Raw genomic sequence first — 21,931 nt, forward strand, 5'->3', positions numbered from 1 at the left:
TGTCAACGTTAGCTTGGTGTGAATGCCTTTTCCCGCCTCGCCTTTTCTGTGTTAAATTTCAACAATCACGGGAATCTACGTTAACAAAATATTGAGGACGTCATTTGAGCCTTTGGTGTTTGTGTCCCATTGTGATTTCTTCATGCTCTGGTGTCCGTAACTCCACAGGGAGTGCAGCATTTACGACTTCTGTCCCATGTGGCTTCTCCTTGGAGCCCAGAGTTATCCAGAGTACTGCAGGTATCACACATAAAAATATATAGTTTTACTCTGTCCTAACCAAAAGTATCCCAAATTTAAATGAAGGCTGGCTTATTGTAATCCTCAAAGTTGCACATTTACTTTAACCCTGTAGTCAATTGTCATTTTACTTAACACATAAACACAATAAAAACAAAACACTATGCTGATACATATTTTTATTTAAACATAAATGTAATTCAATAAACTTCTGAAGTGCATACATGCATTATAAACACTTTGTAGGAATACATTGTGAATGCTGTCCATCGTAGCTGCAGTCACTAAGATGTTTCCAGCTCTTTGGTCCATCGCTTTTAAGTCGTGTCGAACATGCTTGATGACAGATGATGTTGTGGATCCTTTCCCCCTTTTTGTTTAGTACACAATTATTGGCTTTTGTGGACGAAGAGGGGAAGGTGCTTGCAACTGGACAGACCCAGACCTGTGGCCACCAGGATGCCAAAACATTTAATTAATTAAAATTCTGTTGTGAATGAAGAGTCAGTTGTGCTCAAGCTAAAGCTGAGTTTGATTTTGAACAGCTTTTTTGCAGTTTCAGTCTTTGGATGGCATGTTCAGTGTGCCCCATAGACTTGTTTTCCCACTTTACAATCTATGTCTTGGTGCTGGGACTCATCCATGGTATTTGGGCCACACTGCAGTCGCTTCGTATTCATATTTCTCTTCTTTAGGTCACCCTCATTCTTGTGTCCTGTAATGGGGGAAAAAACATAATTTAGTGTCCTGCTAAAAGAAGTTCAAGGTAAGATAAACACAGCTTTAAGCAACTGTGCGTGTTCAGGTCAAAATTAAAGCTGAACCCCCCCCCACAACATTCCTCATGGCTTCCTCTTCATCGTTAGTGAGATTTATGTGAGCCTGTCACCCCTTGCACTCCTGTTCTGCGTGAATACACACCTCTGCCACTAATCACACACACCTTCTTAACTGCCACCTGCCAGCTCTATAGCCTGGTTTTGTTCCATGTATCACACAGCTCAGCTCGTAACCCCTTTTACACAGAAACACATGTATGAATGCACACATCTTACTTTAGGGGAAGGGTACTCTGGAGTGGAGAGGCAGGCAGCGTCTGTGTGGGCAGTGGTGTTTGTGATATTTTCTCCTCAGGTTCAGGAAATCTGAAAGAAAGAGATGCTTTAATTCTAACATGCAGAATAAAGTCACTGGATAAGCAGACTGTTTAAATTGGAATATATATATATTTTATATGTAGTCTACACTACCAGGAATGAACTGCTTATCAAATCCAACTGTGGGTGTAAAAGTAAGATTTATGTCTGCAGGTGGACTGCATATCACCTGACAGGCGTAATTAATTCCAAATGGAGAAGAGTAAACTCAGCTTGGGCTTTTTAGCACCAAAAGAGATAAAAACAACACCTCCTACAGTCACCATTTCCCCAGAAAGCACAATTTCAAAACTAACAAGCCCTAATTATGGCCTAACTTAGCCTCTGTTGACCACAGAAAAGCTCACTTTCATGGCTTTTATTGTTTGGACCAATTTCCAACAGCAAGGCCACCCCCCTCTAATAAACTGGGACACACAGACCTAACACATGATTATTTTTAAACGTCCCTAATAAATCCACTTTGACTCCCGCGGTTCACAGACTGCCAGCCAAGCCCAGGAAGAGATAAACTGCCAGATGACTTTATGGCTCCCTCTTCCTCCCCCTGAAAGAAACTGCTCCCCACGCCTGGAGGTATGCTTCTTTACACTTGGCACTGCTACTCCATGTCATGTTAATAAAGCTCGGGTATTTGCATGGCGTTTTAACACCGCGATTAACAAAAGCGCGCCGGAGTGCCTTCCAACCCGGGACAAAGGGACTCACTGGGGTCGCTATGTGATCCCCGGCGGCGCTCCGCTCCTGTACCTCCCTCCCTCCCTCCCTCTCTGCCTTCCTCCATCCTCTCCATCATCACATGACTCTAATCACGACTTCAAGCCCCAAAGCGTCTCTGTTTAACAACCGCTGTTTGTCTCCGCCAATAAGGCCGAGGTATAACCGCAAAGCAGCTTGGATTTGCGCAAAAAGCGCACCTGCTACGACAGCAAGATATCTACTTTCCCAGTTCCAGCAAAACTTTAATCATACATGGGGAGTTTGTAGCCCCATTTGTAAATAAAAATAAATAAATAAATAAAAGAGTTGGAAAGACTAATATTAAAATGAACCTTTATCATATAAACCCTAAACACACCGCATGTTACTTATAATAGTGCTGCATTCAAAACATGTTGGCAAATTTGCTGTTAATAACATGTTAAACGCATTCTCAAACCAGATAAATGGAAATTAAGCCTATAAAGTAGCCTAGTCGTTTTATCTTGTTATGTAGGCCTATTTGTAGGGGTTGACACAAAAAATAGCCTCTTTTTACTTTTAGTTAGCAAATTCGATTGTCTTAGTGTCAAAACGTAACTGTTTGATTTCATTTAGATGTAATAACCAAGTTGGATTTGCAGCTCTTTTGCCACGGCTTGTTGACATAGGCCCTACTTTATACAAGGAGGCTCACAGTAACGGGTTTTCGCCCTCGAGTCTAACGTTATGTATGTTATTTACGGACTGAATGATGAGTCATGAACGCGCCATACATTGAACGGATTCGTTAGCTACACCGGACATGATTATTGACGGGGCGTAATTTTACCGTAGATAAATATAGCTTTTATAGATAGCTTTTTATTATTAAAAAGATATGTACAAGAAATAAATTTGATTTTAATTTGATTTAACTTTTAAAATTGATTAAGCTAGGTGTGTTTCACCAGTTAATGTAACATTGCAAGAAGTAGTAGTAACGGTACCGTTGCTATGGTTACCTGTAACCGTTTTAGAACGCTGTTTAAAACCGTTCACCCGGGTTATATGTTTTAACTGTCCTCGTCTATTTTAACGTCATCTGGACGGTAACGTTAAAGAGTTGGGAACTTGGGACGCTTACCTGGTCTGGCAGAGGAGACTTGTGCTACAAAAGCTGCGAGCAGTAGGAGCAGGTAGAACAAGTTGAAGATCCTCATGGCTGAGCAGCTGTTAGCTTCTGAGGAGCTTAGTTAAATATAATTTTCCAGAAGTCTTAAGAGTCCTTCTGGCTGCGAGCTGGACTGATGATGCTCAGTGTGTTTCGGTTCTCTCTTTCTCCTCCTTTGTTTTCAGTCCAGAAGGCCTACGCCGCGGGAGAATCCAGTACAGAGAGAAGGACCTCTTTTCCCCAAGATAATCAGTATGTCCCTGAGGATTGTGTGCGTCCGAAGTGTTTGTGTGTCCAGTGAGAGAGTGATTGTCTCTGTGTATGAGAGCAAAGTGACAAAGGTGCCTTTCCCCCCACCTCCTTTATACAGCCTTTTAGAGGGAGGGGGAGCATGGGGGAGAGGTGGGGTGCCCACAGCAGCCCCCAGCTCAACCCCTGAAACACACACTCACAAACACACACAGACACACACACTGCACATATTGACCCCACATGTAGAGGGTAATTCAAATGACAGGAAGCCCCCTCCCTATCCTCTAACTGCCCCTTGAACACACACTCTCATGCATGCTGCATGTTGTGTATGCATAAATGTGTGTGTGTGTGTGTGTGTGTGTGTGTGTGTGTGTGTGTGTGTGTGTGTGTGTGTGTGTGTGTGTGCGCGCGCAACTATGGGTGACTGAAATATTTAAGATTGGATGGAGCAGACAATGTTGATTTATCACTCATATCACTAGAGCAAAGATTTAGTAAGCTGTCGCTGATAGTAGTAGCTTCTTCAAGACTGAGAGGAGAGCCAGATCCCTCCTCCCTCAGTTGCCCCCCACCCCACCCCCGCACTAAGGAGAGCACACACATCTTGGGGGGGCTTTCGGGTGCTGGGGTGGTAGTAGAGGTGGTGGAGGGGGGTGTTTGCACTGAGCATTTTGGGGCCGGGTCCTGGTTGAATGAAATGATGGCACTGGACTAACAATACTCAAAGAAGTCTGACTGTCTGTCTGGGATGCTGTCTACTGTCTCTGTCTGTCTGCATGAGTGTCTGTCTTTTTGTGGCGGGTTTGTTTGTAGGCATGTAATTAAATGGCTACAACTGCATTATCTAATTTTTTTCTAAATAAAAAGCAATTCTTACCGCAAGAATTTTGTTTTTAGGGAAGAGTCTTATCTTAAAATTCAACTTCTGGCTTTTCAAAATGGTTGCTGACTTAATTATTTAGTTCAGTGAGTTAATTTCACTTTGTTAGCATCTTCTCAGTAGCACCGTGTATCAAACCACTGAGTATGAAGATGATTTGTTCTTTAATCACCAGTCAGTTTTCATGTGTGATGATTAGGTTTGAGTGTAGAACAGTAGTACTTTTTTTTAAGCATTGGCCAAAGTGTGTTTGTAAAAAATGGTTCCCAATTACATTTTAGTCATTTCCAGGTCTGGATAAGTATGGGGAAAAAAGAAAAGAGAGTATGGAAAAATATTTGTGATTCCAGACTATTACCCATATTTTCTAATATTTAAAATTCAGAATTTCTAAAATTGAATCTAAATTCTCTCTAAATTGATCATACAAGCAGACTGTTTTTTACATGGCATTTGGATGTGTGAGAAAGGTCAGGCTAGAGCGAGCTTGATGTCGTTGAATGCAAAGCAAGAAGCATGGTGTGTGACTGAACGTACACTCCTACACAGAGATGCCCCTACACCATGCTGTCGATGCTCTCCGTCTGTACGTCACAGCCTGCAAAACAGCTCTGCTCCAAGCGTCTCATTACTGAAACTATATATATATATATATATACTGTATATACTGTAGCATCACAAATAACCAAATACTAAGCTTGTCTGAACATTTATGAGTGATGCAGTGATGTAATTATCAGAAAAGTAAACAGACTATCTTTTCTGTGTACATGTCATTCAAGTGTAATTATTTAACGTTGATCACAATTTTGGTTATTACTTATAAAAGACACAAAAAAATATGGGGGAACAATTATATAATATTATTCACGTTATGATTTGTATAAATATTCAAACAATACCCAGCCCTACTTCTCATGCAGGTTGTCAGTGGTATACCAGGGGATTTTCTTGCAGCAGGTAACCCAGTTCACTTGGCATTAGCTCTGCAGTTGACGGTGTGGGGACTCATTAGCGTGTCTGCTTACGGCCGTCTCTGTGGACTGAGACTCTGCATTCAGCACCCAGCTAATGAATTAACACATTAAGATGAAATGTCAGCCATTACATGTGAATGAGGATTAGAGAAGCAGCAGGACACTAATGGACCGGGGGCTCAATATAGTCACAGAGACTTTGAACAAGCATTCGGACCATCAGCTCTCTTTAGCCTTGAAAAATAGACAAAAGAGGCTGAAAAAAGAGTCTCTCCATTTGTGGGTTGTTTAGTGATGTGTGTGTGTGTCAGTGTCAGTGTCGGTGTCGGTGTCATTATGTCTTTGGAAATGTTGCTTTTATTGCTTTATGGTGTTTGCAAAAATGTTGCTTGAAATGACAGAGATTCCTCATGGATTTAGCCAATGCACAAACACACACACACAGTCATCCTGCCGCAAACACTCAGCTGAGGTATGTAGTTTGTTTCTGTGGTGAGCTGCACTTTGCATATCAGCTGCCATTGTCTTTTAAAAAACTTTTATTTTCCCTGTTTGAATATGCTAATTTCGTCTCAATTGTCATTCAGAGCCACCTGGTATCCGCTGCATCCAACTGCTGCCAAGTCTCAGTTTCTCTGTTGTCTCTTTCTCTCTGCCCTTGAAAACAGAAACAAGTGAATTGTACCGAATTCTCCCCACCAGGTTTTCCGTGTGACTAAGTAGAGCGTGTTGTAATATTTGCTCTTCCTGGGGATTATACGTCTTTACAGGGATTACCCAGCCTGCTCAAACACTCCCCTACGAGAGAGAGAGAGACACGCACACACGCACACAGAGGGCAACCTCCTATTAAACTGCTTCAGTTTGGCACCGCTGCGCTGCATAGAGGAATCTCTTTTCTACTGTTAAAGGTTATTCTTTGATATGTGATAATTAGCGTTGTTGGTACCAATTGTCCACCAAAAATGCCTGTCGCAATTCCAAAGTCCAGAGTGCTGACACTAGATGTCTTGTTTGTCCTGTCTACAGTCCATAACTCAAACATATTCAGTTCACAATGATACAAAACTGAGAAATACAGCAAATCATCACATGAAGATGTTTGGTGTTTTTGCTTCATAAATTACTTAAATAGTTATATTATATTAGGTCATTTTAGGTGAGGTGAGGTGCCTACACAGAGCTCAAAGGATACTAAAGGAGAGTACCCACCCCAGCCACAGCCTGCTCACCCTGCTGCATTCTGGGAAGAGATTTCTGCCGCCGCACCAACAGACTGCAAGGCAACTTTTTCCCCCAAGCTATCAGACGTTTATACTAAAATTCATCCTCAGTACTGCTCCATTTAAGATAGTTTATTTCTGTTTATCATTTTATGATTGCTTTTATATTAATGCATATTGTCTGCTACGCAGAGGCAGCAGAAGGGAGTTACAAACTAAATTTCACTATACAACCTAATCTAATGTGACAAATAAACCTACCTTCTACCTCATAGACTGATTTTTAGAACAATTACAAGTGCAATAGCATACATTATCATATTTTCCTTTCCTTGTCTGGTCATTTTGAATGCTTTGTAGATTAGAAAGAAAGACTTTGACAGAGTTTGACTGCAGAGCTGCAGTTATTGCTACTGGTTTAGTAGTCATGGTCTTCCTAGACGCTGTGATCTTTACGACCACAGAGGAAGCTTCAGCCTCTATTCCCCTCCTGAATTTTCACTTTCCTCTTCCTGTCCCATCATCTCCTGACCAGCGACACGCAGATAAAGAACTTCCTCTCTGATAACAGTTGTTAAGAGGAACAGTGCATTATAAAAGGACTCGTGTTTCTTTTCCACAGAGCTGAACGTTATTGTATTGTACACAGGTACACTTAGCACGGACAAATTGTTATACATACAGATAGGTGACAAAAAGATATTCTCTCATTTCATGATGGTGGTGGAGAGGGCTGTCCAATACATCAGTCCAAAGCCTCCCGTAAGTGTCCTGCTGAATACAAATCTTGTGACTGCAAAGGCCGTAGCATATGAGTAGCATTAGGGTTGGGCAATATAACGATAAATATACCTTGAGATAATATAAATGAGTCTACTCTCCGAGATTATGTCATAACAATACTGTGTCAGCATCTATCTTTTTGATGTATCTGGTTTTATGAGACTTTTGTGGGCAGCAGAACTGCTGTATGGTAATAACGAGTATTTAAACAGACGTACCTGTCTAGTCCAGACACTCTTAAACTCGACTGATTTTCTGGGATATTGGCAAGACGTACTTTCACAATATATAATGATATAAGAGCTTCAATTATGAGTTGATTGACAACAAAAACTGGTTTCAGCTTCTCACATGTAACACGTAACAATTTTGGCCTTACTTTGTATTATATTACAGTAAACTGAATATCTATGAGCTTTGACTGCTGGTTGGACAAAACAAGTCATGTCAATGTGTCACATCTGGCTCTGGGAAATTGTGATAGGCATTTTTCACTATTCTCTGACAATTTACTGACAAAGCTTTAAATTGATTAACTGAGGAAATAATTGGCAGATTGAAGTTGACCATAATTGATAAGAAAATAATGGTATGTTGCAGCCCTAATTGATATTGTGATGTAACATTACGTATACCGTGATAAAGGATTTTATCCATATGGCCCACATCGTTTTTAAACACATACATGACCGTGTGTGCCATCTATGTGAGCATATGTTTATGTGTTTTAAAAAGCTTGTGATTATTTCTTAAAAAGCTTGTCTTTGTTTCCCCATTTCACCTATTTTTAGTGATGTTGATAATGTTATTATAACCAGCTGTTATGGAGCTACAAAAACATGACCCAAGTTGTATTGAAAATAGTTTTCCTTTAATGTAAACTCATTCAAGTGGATGCAGAGAGGAGTGCAGGTGACAGATTGAGTAGCAGAGATGTTTTGTGCCGTGATGTCTGGATTTTTTTGGGTGTAGTCCACTGTGTGTATATGTGTGTGTAGTAGTGCTGATTGTGATCTGAATGGTAAGTTTGTTGTCCATCGTTAGAGTGATAGCGGGTCTGTTGTCATGCTGTAAGGTCGTCAGCATTAATGAGGGCCGCAGCCAGCTAGCAGAGCTTAATTACTCTTAAGACCCTTTATCTCCAATTGCCCACTACAGACCCCAATGGACGTATATACACGTGAACAGTAGTGAACACCCAATACACACACTAACAGTATGGAACATCAGGACACATCACTCAGCACAAATGAGTCGGGCGGGGGATTTTTCTTCTCCTGCCGCACTCTGTGAAGACAAAGATGGAGCCTCACGATGGTTGATTAACTTTATCTTTATTCCTGAGCGCCTCCGCCCCTCCGTGTCGGCAACTAGACGGCTGACTGTGGAGGATTGACGGAGGGTTCAGGGGTCAGGGGGCAAGCTCAACAGGGAGCTGCCTCTAAACCCCCCCCCGCCCCCGGATGTCACCCCAATGGGGCTTCAGGGGCCAAAAGTCACTTGGTTTGTTAAATCCTAACCCAGACACAGCGGCTTCTCTGGACACGCAAACCGGGTGTCCAGATTTTGAAAGTATGGCTTTAGTTTGAACAGAAACATAGAGCATTATGTACTATGTTAGATTATTTTTAGGGCATTTTTGGATAGTGACAGCTGCAGAATGGTAATGATCTACCCAACAATCAAATACTTTATAGACGCCAAAGGACAGAGGTAGGACCAATATCGGGGGTCTGCTATTCCCAGCAAATAGGCATTTTTATGCGTCCTTAGAGGAACCATTGCCTGCGCAGTAACATTCAGTGTAAGAATTTTCCAAAACCAGCTAGTGTCTGTGTAGGTTATGAAGCTACTGACCACAAACTAATAGTCAAAAGTGAGAAAAACTCAGATCAGTGCAGCTAGATTTTTAAGATTAGCTGGTTTTTACAACTGATTACTAAGGATGATTGTACTGATTCACCCAAAACCCAACTGAAAGAAGTTAAGGGGGACAATAACTAAATTTTGGCATCTCTCACACTAAAAATTTGAGTGACGTGATATTTTGATGTACATATCTAACTGTTCCTGCTGTACAACAATGATTGCATGCCACCCGTTGACCATGTCCACATTTGTATAAGATGTTACTGATTAGGTCAGAGGGAGACTGAATCACACATCGGAGTTTATTGTTGCCTTTTTATTAGGAAAACTCAACACTATGTGCCATAATGACATTATTTAATTTGAAAAATGTTTTTAGTTAATCATGAGTCAATTGTGAGAACTTCACAGTACATTGAAAACCCTGTAGTACACTAGCTCAAGATAGAGATCTCTGACTTTATGGCTTCTGTCCAGCTTGCTTGGTGATCACTCTCAGCTTTCTGTTAGACGACCTTGACTTCTTTGCATCATAGACACCTTCTTCTGAAAGAGACAGTGTACAGCATTAGAAAAGCCGACATTTGTCTGTGTGTGTGTGTGTGTGTATGTGTGTGTGTGTATGTGTGTGTGTGTGTGTGTGTGTGTGTGTGTGTGTGTGTGTGTGTGTGTGTCTGACAGCAGAAGAGGAGTGTATACCTGGATGTTCTTTTTCTGGTTGGATGCAGACTGAAGCCAAGCTGAAGAGTGAAAAAATAACGAAGGCAATGATGATGAAGGTCAGCTCAAAGCCAGAGAACGGCTGGTCCATCTACACAACTACCCAACACAAAGCACTTCATTACATTATGTAACATCTTCACATTAACACAAACTTATTAGGAAATCCTATTCTGTCTTACTGTGTTGTTACATTTTCAAAAAATAGACCTACAAGAGGTACACTAGGACAACTACTAACAATTATAAAAATTAAAAGTACCTAACTAGGATCTACACTTTGTATTTTTTTGTATTGTTGCCAGATTTATAAAGTAAAAAGGCTCAAAATCTTTCTGAAACATGATCAAAGACGTGTCTTTCCATCATTTAGAAAGCTCATTCCATATTATAAACATGTACATATGAGGTACCAATGTGCATAACATTTCTTAATCTTAATATGTACATATGACCCTTATTGAGGTATTTTTTATTAGCATCCAGGCACGATATATTCAACTACAACAGGGCTATTGGATATAAAACTAAATGTTAAAGTTAATATTTTGTTTTAATAAGCTAAAATTGCTCAATTGCTAGATTTTAGCTTAACTACGCTGCACAGATTTTGTTTGGGCACAGAAAACTGAACTTGTTCTGGATATTTTTTACACACCTGCTGCCAAACCAGTTTCAGGCTTGCATTTGTGGGCAAACTTGTACTGCTTTACATGTGTAGCCTGATGATCTGACTGGATCAACCTTTTCCTTTCACTATTTGAACCACTTAACAAATCTGAGATGTAGAAATCATAGGTTTGGAACAAAAAATAATATACAATATGGATAAAATTAGGACATGACTGGAATTCATGCTCAAACTACAGGTTATTGCTAGCTTAAATACACATTATCCACATACAAAAATTGTTTTTATGTGTCAGCACAAAAGCCACAATTTTGTGTTACAGACATTAGAGGTAGTTTTTTCATTGGTGCAGTATCATGTCGCCTCCACTAGGGGGCCTTGTAATCTTGTTACCTGTAACTAACGTCTGTGTGTTGTTGGTTTTGAGTAGGTAGGTAGGAAGCTAAGCCCTTTCAATAATGACTCCTGCTCCTCAGTGCACCTGCACTGCTCTATGTAGTGCTGGGTTGTATCTGCTTACTGTATGATTGCTCACAAATTTGCCAAAGCTGAATATTTCTTCCTGGTCTTGAGGGAGCTTTATGGTACATTTTACTGCACAATCTTCTATTTCTGAGTTTCTGAGATCAGTTCACACAACCATAGCAGTATCCGATGCGGTGTTTAAGTATCGCAAAGTTAGGAAATGCACTGTAGTATCATAGTATGAGTGAACTGGGTGAAACTGGAAGCAGGGCTCACATATATAAAACAGTCAATGTTGGAATCAAAGATCAAAGTTACAACACAGAAGTTTTTGGAAACTTTTTTGGGGAACTGAGAGAATATGACTTCAGTACAATACATTTTTCATTTTCAGCAGAATTTTGTGATCAAACCCTGTTTTCTAAACCCTTAACCTAACTTCAATCAAAATGCCTTTGCTGTCTAACTAACCACATTTTTACTTTCTTAACTTTACCACAAAGTAAAGTAAAGTATGAATCCCTACAAAAACATGCTGTTTAATAATAATGTTAATACATTAACAGATAGGTTGCACCATGCAGTTTTATATTATAATAATAATAATAATCTTTATTTGTAGAGCACTTTTCAAAAACAAGTTACAAAGTGCTTTAACAAGTGTAAAGACAATAATACCCAAGAGACAATAATACAAAAACAATACAAGATAAAAGCATGAAAACATTGAAAAGACTAAAATACACATTTAAGATAAATATAAAATTTGTAAAATACAATAAAATAAAAGGGATAAAATAAAGTCAAATAAGATCGGGAAAGGCTCTCTTATAAAAGTATGTTTTAAGAAGGGACTTAAAAGAGTTCACTGACTCAGCTGACCTGATTTCCTCAGGCAGGCTGTTCCAGAGCCTCGGGGCCCTGACAGCAAACGCTCTGTCCCCTTTAGTTTTCAGTCGAGACTCAGACAACAGACCTCTGCCCGAGGATCTCAAGGTACGTGCTGGTGTGTATGGGACTAAAAGTTCAGAAATATAACAAGGCGAGAGGCCATGAAGAGCTTTAAAAGTAATCAATAGAATTTTAAAGTCAATTCTAAAACATACATCTCATACTATCACTGAGAGGCCCCAGTATTTGATCCCTGCTGAATAATTTGAGCACTTCCTCTGATCCTTCCAGCACACCTTTTGTGTCTGACCTAGATATTAAAAAGCCTCTCCAGAGTGGTAGGCTTCAGTCAGAGATGACACAATCAGCAGCAAACAATAAGAAAAGTGTGGGGAGACTTACCAGTGGAAGAATCACAGTAGCTATTTTCAGATCAGAAGTTCAAAACAAAAGGACCCGTGTGTATCTACAGATATACACACTCTCAAAGAGGAAAGAAAACAGGCATGAGACACTGTCTTAGAACAGTTTGTTGAAGCAGGTCTTTGTTTATTGATTTCTTTCTTTTTACAGTGTACCTACTAGGCCACTCCTTTGTGCCTCATCCTGGAAGCAAATAGTACAGGATCCTATAACAAAGTACACACACACATTCAGAGGTCACGATTTAGACTTTGTTCTGGTAACTGATAACGCACACACTCTCACACAAGGCTTTGGCTGACACGTCCTCATTAAACAGCAAACAGGAAGAAAGATTCGCTGTTGCCCGCTGAAGTCACACGATCAGCTGTTCACTCTGTGGTTGTGTTTTTGTCTCTGAGGGTTAGGAAATGAGAAACATGGTCACTGCCATTGGTTTTTTCCACCTAAATATAAACAATTTTATCAAAGTGAAAGAAGAAGAACATTACTCCTGAACTAGTTTAGTGCTTGTTTGTGCTGTTTAGGGTCTCTAACAGTCATAATAACAGTCTATGATGTGATTATTTTAACTCAGAGGTCCATTTACTATCTTTTTCTGAAGAACGTGCAATGCAGTGAAAATCTCCAATAAAAAGTGGACTTTTGAGTTAAGATTATTTTATTGATTTTTTAATACATTATATACATTATTTTATTCTATACATGGCTTATTTTATACATCTTAGATTGCATGAGGTCTGTTCATGACTGTTGCCAACGTCATGTATAAACCTCCATTCAACATCTATAGGAATTACAGATGTTGCATGTGGTTTTCCTTAAAGGAATAAGTCCTGCCTATCTATGTTAAGTAGAAAAAGATTGTACAGGCAACAGTATCGCCAGTCTTGGACTATGGGAACACACTATACACATGTGTTAAACACTCAACATGGCCATTTTTTAGGGACACCTAACTAAAACAGTCTAATAAAGAATCTCCGTAATAAGGCTAATCTTCATAAAGGTTATAATGTTCAGTTTTGTTGAAACTGTTTTTGGAGCAATGTTGATTCAACTGTATAGTAATTTTGGAAGCTGTGGTTTGTGTCTAAGAAATAAAAGTAATGAACCGAAATATTAGACAGAAAAAAATAAAGTTTTAAAGAAGACATTTGGACAGAATTTAGGATCAGAACAAAGATAATATGGTAGTCCTCTATGCACGTGAGAAAGCACTGCCTCAGATACACTCTGAATTAATTCCACTATAAATTTTGGGGATGTAGTTCGTAGTGCTTTAACTACACTAATTGATATTGTAGGATGTGTTTATTAGTTTGCACAAAAATACTTTTAGTATATATATACACACTTTGCCACATTAATTGGTATACTTTGCTAAAACTCATGAATGTAATACTGTAGACCTGCACGAGGTAGGATTTGTTGAAGCATTGTTGTATTAGACTTCATTAGTTTTAACTTTACATAAACTACATTACAGTTGTTTCTGTTTTTTCCACCCATATTAGAAACCTGCGTGAAAGTGAAAGTACTCATGTAATTCAAAATCCATTGTTATTATAAATGCATAGTGCACTGTGTTGAAGTTAAACAATTCATACTATTCTGTGTGTGTGTGTGTGTGTGTGTGTGTGTGTGTGTGTGTGTGTGTGTGTGCACGCAGTCGTACCATTCACGTGTGCACATTCCTCACTGAGCATCCCAGTAAGTGTGAAGAGGGCGAAAACCAGGAGAGAGAACACGATTGTCCACACCTCCAGCTCAGTCAGCAGAGATGCCATCTACACCCGCTGCCACAGCTGTGTGTAGCCAGTAAACGCCTCATCTGTTAAAATCATCACATTTCTTTACAAAAGGTGAAATCCCCGTCCCCACAATGAATTGAAATTAGGATGACTCACTTACCCAGAGTCTGTTACTGGAGCATTTAGATGTTGACTATTACACAGCAGCTTCATAACACATGACACACAAACACACACACCCTGTCTCTCTCTCTCTCTCTCTCTCTCTCTCTCTCTCTCTCTCTCTCTCTGTTTTGTCACACACTTGCAGAAACTGCAAAGAGCTGACTAGCACATCCCCTCTCAAGTTCAAGTGAGATCATATTAACCCTAATTATTTATGAGCCCTGTGTGTGTGTGTGTGTGTGTGTGTGTTTACCAGTTGAAATGCTCTTTTAAAATGAATGAATGTGTTCATTTTAAGATTTATGATTGCTTTCCAGTGTAGGACTTTCTCCAGATGGTATGAGATATTTTAATGTTTAAAAATGTTTGTGCCCACATTAAACATATCCATTTGTCATCTGAAAAAGAACTGAAGCTTTGCGTGCCACACATGTTGGTGTGATATAGGGATATAGGACTCTTCTTTAAAATTTGAGTGTATAAAAAAGATGTGCATGAATGCACCTGTTTGTATGTCAAAAGGATGTGTGGGCATATATACATGTCTGGGACACTTATTTGACCGCCTTTCCTCTCAGCAGTGCTTGTTGATAACAAGGCTGCTGCTGTTGAATGTTCTCTGTGCAAATGTTCAACATTGCCCAACCAACCCAAGCAAAGTTTAAAGGTCAAAAAAACTACAACCAGATAAAAATGTAGAGAACAGTCTGTTTATAATACAAAAAAATACAGTACTTTATTGCCCGCTGGCTTAGAAATTCTTCAACACACCTTACTCGTCTGTAGGAAAATGTTACAAATGTTAAAATGAAACTCAAAGTGAAGTCATCAAGATAACAATAACATCAGTTTGTACCACCAAACACAGCCCACTCATATGCAGAGAGCTAACTGTAACTAAAGTTAAGAAGAAATTAGGAGTCCACTTGTAGGCGGAATCGATTTTTAATAATTTTCAGGCGATGTGCAAGCTGCAGCACAGTTAACTTAAGCTTTCAAATCAAACAAATATGTCGATTGAAATGGTGTTAAACCTGTAAGTCAACTTTAAACAATCTCATCCGTGCTTGTCGTCATTTTTGTAGCTATTCTGGGGGTGCGTTCCAATACCCTTACTACCATATTATTTAGGATGCCAGAAAAATATTTAGTATGTCCCAGTATATAGTAGCATATCCTACTGCATCCTGTCAAATTTTTCTATATACAAGCCGGAATGCTTTTCTGGCTATTTTGACCCACAGTCCTCTGCGCAGCATTAGCAAGAGGGTCAAAGTTCAAGGTGCACTGTTAAGACAAAGCAGTGTGTCCCAGTTGTATGCATACAGCATGCAACAGTGCATAGTTCTTAAGGGTAGCTGCTGTACGTAATAAAAGTAAAAAGAAAAAATATGCAATTTAGAACGTATAGCATATCTACATTTTTCTGGCTCTGGCATAGGAAGATGGCGTCCTCATTCTTTGCCTGCGAAACTCTTGTTGGCTCAGCTGTTTTTCCAACCAGGGAAACTGCAACACCAGACCTATATGAAGCACTGAAAAATCTGAGATGTGGGCAGTGATTCAGAGGTCTAGAAGCAGAAGAACTTTGAAGTACTTCACAGGTCGGTTGCTCTGATTAGACCTCTACACAGTTTGAAGGTGGTGGTAGCTTTGAAGAAAATGAGGTCACAGGGCTCTGTGTACTAATGAGTATGATAAAGGTGTAATTTGTCCCGGTCAGGTGCAACAAAGCAGGAAGATGTCCATCAAACACAGTTTGTGCGAGCCCACACAGTCGTGAGCAGAGGCCTAATCAACCAAATAAGTGAAATCACCTGTGCAGGAGTTTTTAATGCAACATCTGTAAGAAGTTATGTGTGAACTGCAACCTTACCAAGTCCACGTGGGCTGGCCACTTTTTGTACTGGACACAAAAAATAACATCAGTATAGCCATTTATGCCTGACTCATCAGTTTACAATACAGCTTTACTGTCAAACTTTATTGTTTATAACCTCCAACCTCGACCACAGCGGTAAAAGCTTAAAAGGGTGGCATGCTCCGGTAGTCTAGGGGCTGAAGGAGCTGACCATGAAATCACAGCATCCCCCAGTTTGAGTCCAGCTGTGGCATTGCAGATCGCTCTCCATCTCTCTGTCACCTCATTTCCTGTCACCTTTCTACTGTCGACTCTCCGAAAACAATACAATATATGTCAGCCCTGTTTTAAAATAAAGTTAATGAGATCACCAAGCCTTGTTTGCCTTTTCACCTCAGTCAGTCGCTGCCCTTCACTGGTCACTTTAAGTCACCCATTTTCCAGTTATATCAATCATAATCCTCATGGCCTGTTACAGTTCGAAATAGGATTACCCTCACCACCCAAACACACACACCTACACACACTATGTGAAAATGCTGATGGTTTGTGTAGGTGTTTCACTTCATGGCCAGTCAGACGACTAACATGCCTTTAATATGAGAGAAGAAATGAGGTGGCTTAAGATCTATCAACACAGTGTGTCTCACCAGCGAGTCCCTGAACAATCAGGCCAAGTGTGCATGTGTGTGTGTGTGTGTGTGTGTGTGTGTGTGTGTGTGTGTGTGTGCTGTCCCATGTGTACAAGTTGCATAAGCTTATTAGCAGCATCACTGGTCAGAGGAGGAGATTGAGGTTAGTCTAAGCCCTAATCCTCCTGGACCGTATGCTTATTACCCAGCAAGCACGACAAAATCCTGGCTCCACCCTTTCAAGAAAGACACACGCACACACATACACACACACACACACACACACACACACACACACACACACACACACACACACACAACTACAACACATTTTTTCCTGCCTTCTTTTTAACTACTCAGCTCCATCTCAACTCTTCCTCTCTCTGTCTCTCGCTCTCTCTCTCTTAGCAGGAGGGTAGTGGAGGAGGAAGCGGAGGTGGTGAGCACTGTTGAGTAGTTTCTTAGTCGCCATGACGACCTCACACCCCACCATCTTCAGAGCTGTCCTCCTGTTGCCACGGTGACCTGATCCCGTTCCATCACCGCTCCTCTCGATGATCTGGATTGGTGCGCCGTCTCCTTTACCTGAAAACAGCTTGCGGATGGGAGAGCAGATCACACAAAGGGACGCGGATCTTAGGACAAGAAGGCGCGGCATCCTGGGAATGCTGTAGGAGTAATATCAGAGCGTTGCCTTGAAACAGCAGCATGCCAGTACAGCAGATAACTGTGGTTCCGGCCAGGGGGACGGCCAGTAACGGCAAGAACGCTCCTCGCTCCAAAGACAAGACCGAGGTGCGTTTCTGACCTCTAAACTCCAGTAAGAACTGTAGGATTATTTATTTATTAATTTTTGCAATTAAGGTTTAAAACTAGTTTAAAGTTGGACAGATTACAGAGATTTAAGAGTACAAAGATGTTGTTTGTGTTGTCAGAAAGCAAAAGTAAATTGATCTTGGTAACTATAGAGGAGGTTGCGTGTTTGTGTGTTTGTATGTCGGCCTCCAGTATCAGCTGTCTTTTATCACTGTTTCCTCACTTGGGGGATTGAACGTCACACCACGTCGCCTCACCTCACTTTGCCTCATCTTACGTCACATGCATAAGACTATAAAGTGTTTTTCTCTGACAGCAGGGAGGACTCGAGGTAGACAGTTAGGGACTTAGCATGAAGAGAAACGGGGTCATGATGGCATGCCATACATGAATTAAAGGTTTGGGTTCTTATGAAAACAATATAGTTATATATAGTTTACTTATTGTCAGTGGTCGAGTGGTTGATGCCAGTTCAGTGTCGTGTGCATGCACCATGTATAATAACGGCAAAATACCCCTCCAAACCCAGAAAATAAAAAAAACTTTTAATTAAGTTATTTCAGAACTATCTAAATTAAGTTCAAGCAATTAATCAGGAACAAAACCATTCACCAAGATGTACAATTTTTCAGGTGGAAGTAGTTTTAAAAGCTTTTTTATCCAACTTGATCCTAATTTTGGGGGAAACTAACTTCATGAGAGCACAGGCCACATTAGTTTATATTTATAAACGTTGATCCATGGGTACACCTGCTTACATATAGTGATGTCCACTCAAAGTGAACTAGAACATCAGACTCAAAGAACGCAGGTTCCATGTGTATTTTTTTTCCTTTGCCTTAATTTGACAGTTGAAAGTGAAAACAAACATAAAACATGAGGTTAATAGGAGTAGGAGGAGTATAACACACAACAACGGACCCCAACATGAATCACCCAGAGGATGTGGTGGCCACATGGCACGCATTTAGACCACTAGACCATGAGGATGCCCACAGACTGCATGTTTAACATGCAAACTTCTTGTTTAGCAGGACTGTTTTTGGTTATACCACAGTCTGCAGTTATCCATTGATACTAACCTGTGTGGACAAAAAAAATATTTTGAGGATACAATAACGCACAGCTAATGGATAACACATACATGCTAATCATTCTTAATAATGATCTTGTTTTAATGATGCCACCAGCTGTATGTGCACTGCCCCTTGTGCAGTGTAGATCATCTCCATGGTAGACTACAGTCAGTCCAGCATTAACATCATGAATGAGCTTATTGAATGGGGCATGTCATATCCCACCAATTTAATCCATCCATATTTAAAACGTAACAAAGCAAATATGAATATGAATATAAAGTTGAGCAATTTTACTTAAATTTTTAAGCTAACCTTATTTTGAGGTATAAAAACAATAGATAGAGGAATAATACACGGGTCAACATGTTGAAAATCTGGTTTTGCAGGCTTTAGCCCATGTACTGAAAACTACTGATACTATATGACATATTGCATTTTCTACTGCTCCAGGCATCCACTGGTTTCCACTGTTATAAAATAAATTATATTAAAACTTAGCTGAATTCTGCAATCCATCACATTGAAAATCCAGTCTGCGTTTATTTTAATTAAAGTTACATTGTTACATTGTCTGGTGGTTGCTTTTCATACACAAAAATAAACTCAAGAATAAAACATTTGTATGGACTGCATTTGAAATGCATTTCCATGATTTATAGATAAAGAGTTTAGCTTAGCAAAGACACTGGTATGGTCCTTTAAATAAATAGAGAAGTTATGATCATAGGGTTACGATGGAGAGATAGAAGACAAATATCTTTTCTTCCATCTCTAGACTCTGCTGTCCGCAAATCTGCTGCAAGTGTACATTTCAATATTTTTCTTTAACCTTAAATGCCTTAATAAGCGTCTTACTATAAGTGATGTGATCTTAGATACACACACTATTGTCTGCCACAGTCTGAACAGTCTCTGGTTTGAGGTGGTCAAAGCTGTTTGAAAAAGGAGATGTCGCATGTTTCCCTGAACCAAGGAAGATTTAACAATAACAAGTCAGAATCTGATGACATTTAAAGGGTTGTTTGGTTATGCTGCCACATAGACACCAAAACAACACATGATGAAGATTAGCTTTGAATTTTATTCTATTGCTTATTTATGAACAAATATTTCATGTTGTGAAGAAATACCAAGTTTTAAGGTTCCTTTAAAGCTCAGATTCTGCAAAACATGTCATTACCAATGTAAACGGCGCAGTTGTAGCTTAGTGGTTGGTTGTCTAAATGTGGCTGTAGGTGTTTTCAGATCACAAGCCAGAGTACCGAACCAAAAAATAGCCCTCGATCCACGCTACATCAGTTAATCCCCTCTGCAGAAACATGCACTTGTCCTCACATAGACTCACCAAAGTGTCAGAGACAGCAGGCACTCAGGTAAGTAACAGTAGGATGGTGTCTCTGATATAGCACTTTATCACTAAGTTAGTGAACTGTGGGCTGAGACATATAAGAGGCTGCAGCAAGAAGGACCAGAGTGTTTTCATGTGATCTTGTGAGTTGGCAGTGCTTTGTTGTGACTTAGACGTGTCAGGCTTTTACTTCAGGTTATTTTAGATGTTACATTACAGGTTATTTGCTTATAGTGGAGCCAGTGTACAACTGTTTGTCTGAGCCTGATATGTATATGTGGCTCATACATTAATGGGAATGGATCATTTGCCTTTTTAAAAAAGTGTATGTTTATTAAGTATGGGCCAAAGAGTTGGGAAATCTGAATATTATTATGGTACAGAGGTACAGATGCAGCTACTTTGCAGATGCAACAGAGCAATACACATAGATATACAATACACAGATTTTATTGGCTTTGTCAGGCAGGGGCGGTAGTGAGACTGCATGGTAACTCATGGTTAGCAAGTCCACTTCAAGTCCACTCACTTTCTTACCAAGAGCCGGATGAGAAGATTAAATATCAGTTTTAAGTCTGTGTCCACTTGTGTTTAGCTTAACCTGGCACAAAGACTGAAAGCAGGAGGGGAATGGCTAGCCTAGCTCTGTCGTAGGTGCCTTCCAACAACAACTTCAAAATCATTAAACTGTTGTTTTAGAAGACCTCGCGTGAAAGAGAACAGAGAACCTCTTGGATGAGAGGTGAAAAGTTTTAGAGTATCTTCAACCAGTTTGACTTGATATTCCTTTGTGTGGAACACTTAACTGAATCTGAAAAAAACCCAGGGGATTCTTTCAAGTATAGGTTACTAGTTAACATGCTAACAACACTAGCTCTTTCCCAGTGCCCAGCAAGGCTAAACACACATGTATCTACTGAACACAAAGAGGCAGTTAATAGCATGATAAAACTTTAACTATAAACAAAACTGTAAAAAAAAAAATCATATTTCTAAACTGTAAAAAAATATATTTATAAAAATGGCTAAATATTCTTTTAATGTATAGTTATCATGACCGTGTTTGTTTAGTGTTTGCTTTTGCATGTGCAATGTTTTTTGACATCTGGAGCTTTACATAAGCACATGAAAACACCACATGAATATTTAATACTTGGAGTAATAAAATGATGAAGTAGCACAAACATCTGTATCTGTTCAGAAATGCAAATTCTGATTAATCAAAAATTACCTGAAGAGCACACATGCACAGCCGTTGGCCTCATAATTAAAGGCATTTCAGTCTAATTTCTTTTTTAACCACAGTATGAAAGTTCGGAGTAGTGATATGTGATTTATTGGCAGATAATCTCTTTCATGTTTGATAATGAATAACTGATCCATCTTGTTAAACTACCAAACTTTACAGACATGTGCCCCAGTCCCAGTACATGTGTCCATCTTGTCTAACACCCAGAGGAGGTTGCAAAGTGTTTGGTTTGACTCCACACAGGACTACTGATTTAAAGCAGGCTGTCAGCAAATCCCTTGATCAGCTTAGACGATATAGTCACTGAGTGTACGTGTCGGTTGGTACACCCAAGATCTGCTTTTTGTATGTCAACTATAGAAATTATAAAGAATCTAAAATCAACTTTGAACTCTTTAAATATCCTGTAAGATACATTAAGCTTGAAACTTTCATACTTCTAAACATACAGGTATTAAACTGTGTATATACTACAGTATATATCTAAATACTAAGATTTACCAGACCTCTAGCATGTATTACATGTAATCCAGTACCTATTAAAGAATGTTTGTGTTCATTTCACATTTTTATGCATGTGTATTATCATGTCCACCACAGCTATGGAGTATTTTAATAAATATTGTTATAGTCATCAAATCCCATCAAAAGATTGAAACAA

General features: G+C 39.6%; 1 protein-coding gene and 1 long non-coding RNA gene across 9 annotated transcripts in view; one reads left to right on the forward strand and one right to left on the reverse strand.

The window, feature by feature from the left end:
- Positions 1 to 404: 404 nt before the first annotated feature.
- On the reverse strand, positions 405 to 2,094 carry LOC123970208. The gene is made up of 3 exons (XR_006824907.1): positions 1,567 to 2,094; positions 1,296 to 1,385; positions 405 to 955 (listed from the first exon to the last, which is right to left on the reverse strand). It is a non-coding gene; the product is annotated as an uncharacterized LOC123970208 (long non-coding RNA).
- Positions 2,095 to 2,953: 859 nt separating this feature from the next.
- LOC123970206 (chromodomain-helicase-DNA-binding protein Mi-2 homolog) overlaps positions 2,954 to 21,931 on the forward strand; it is a 32,727-nt gene continuing 13,749 nt past the window's right edge. Inside the window, exons 1-5 of one of the 8 annotated variants that reach the window (XM_046048118.1) lie at positions 2,955 to 3,274; positions 3,435 to 3,501; positions 9,918 to 10,015; positions 14,039 to 14,231; positions 17,187 to 17,573. In XM_046048118.1, the coding sequence (XP_045904074.1) occupies positions 17,487 to 17,573 (87 nt within the window). In that variant the 5' untranslated portion in view covers positions 2,955 to 3,274; positions 3,435 to 3,501; positions 9,918 to 10,015; positions 14,039 to 14,231; positions 17,187 to 17,486. Of the gene's footprint in view, positions 3,502 to 9,917; positions 10,016 to 14,038; positions 14,232 to 17,186; positions 17,574 to 21,931 lie in introns of all 8 variants that reach the window. The other 7 variants (XM_046048121.1, XM_046048125.1, XM_046048122.1 and 4 more) reach the window with 7 other exon arrangements.

The sequence above is a fragment of the Micropterus dolomieu genome, linkage group LG04, assembly GCF_021292245.1.
Source record: "Micropterus dolomieu isolate WLL.071019.BEF.003 ecotype Adirondacks linkage group LG04, ASM2129224v1, whole genome shotgun sequence".
Classification (NCBI taxonomy): domain Eukaryota; kingdom Metazoa; phylum Chordata; class Actinopteri; order Centrarchiformes; family Centrarchidae; genus Micropterus; species Micropterus dolomieu.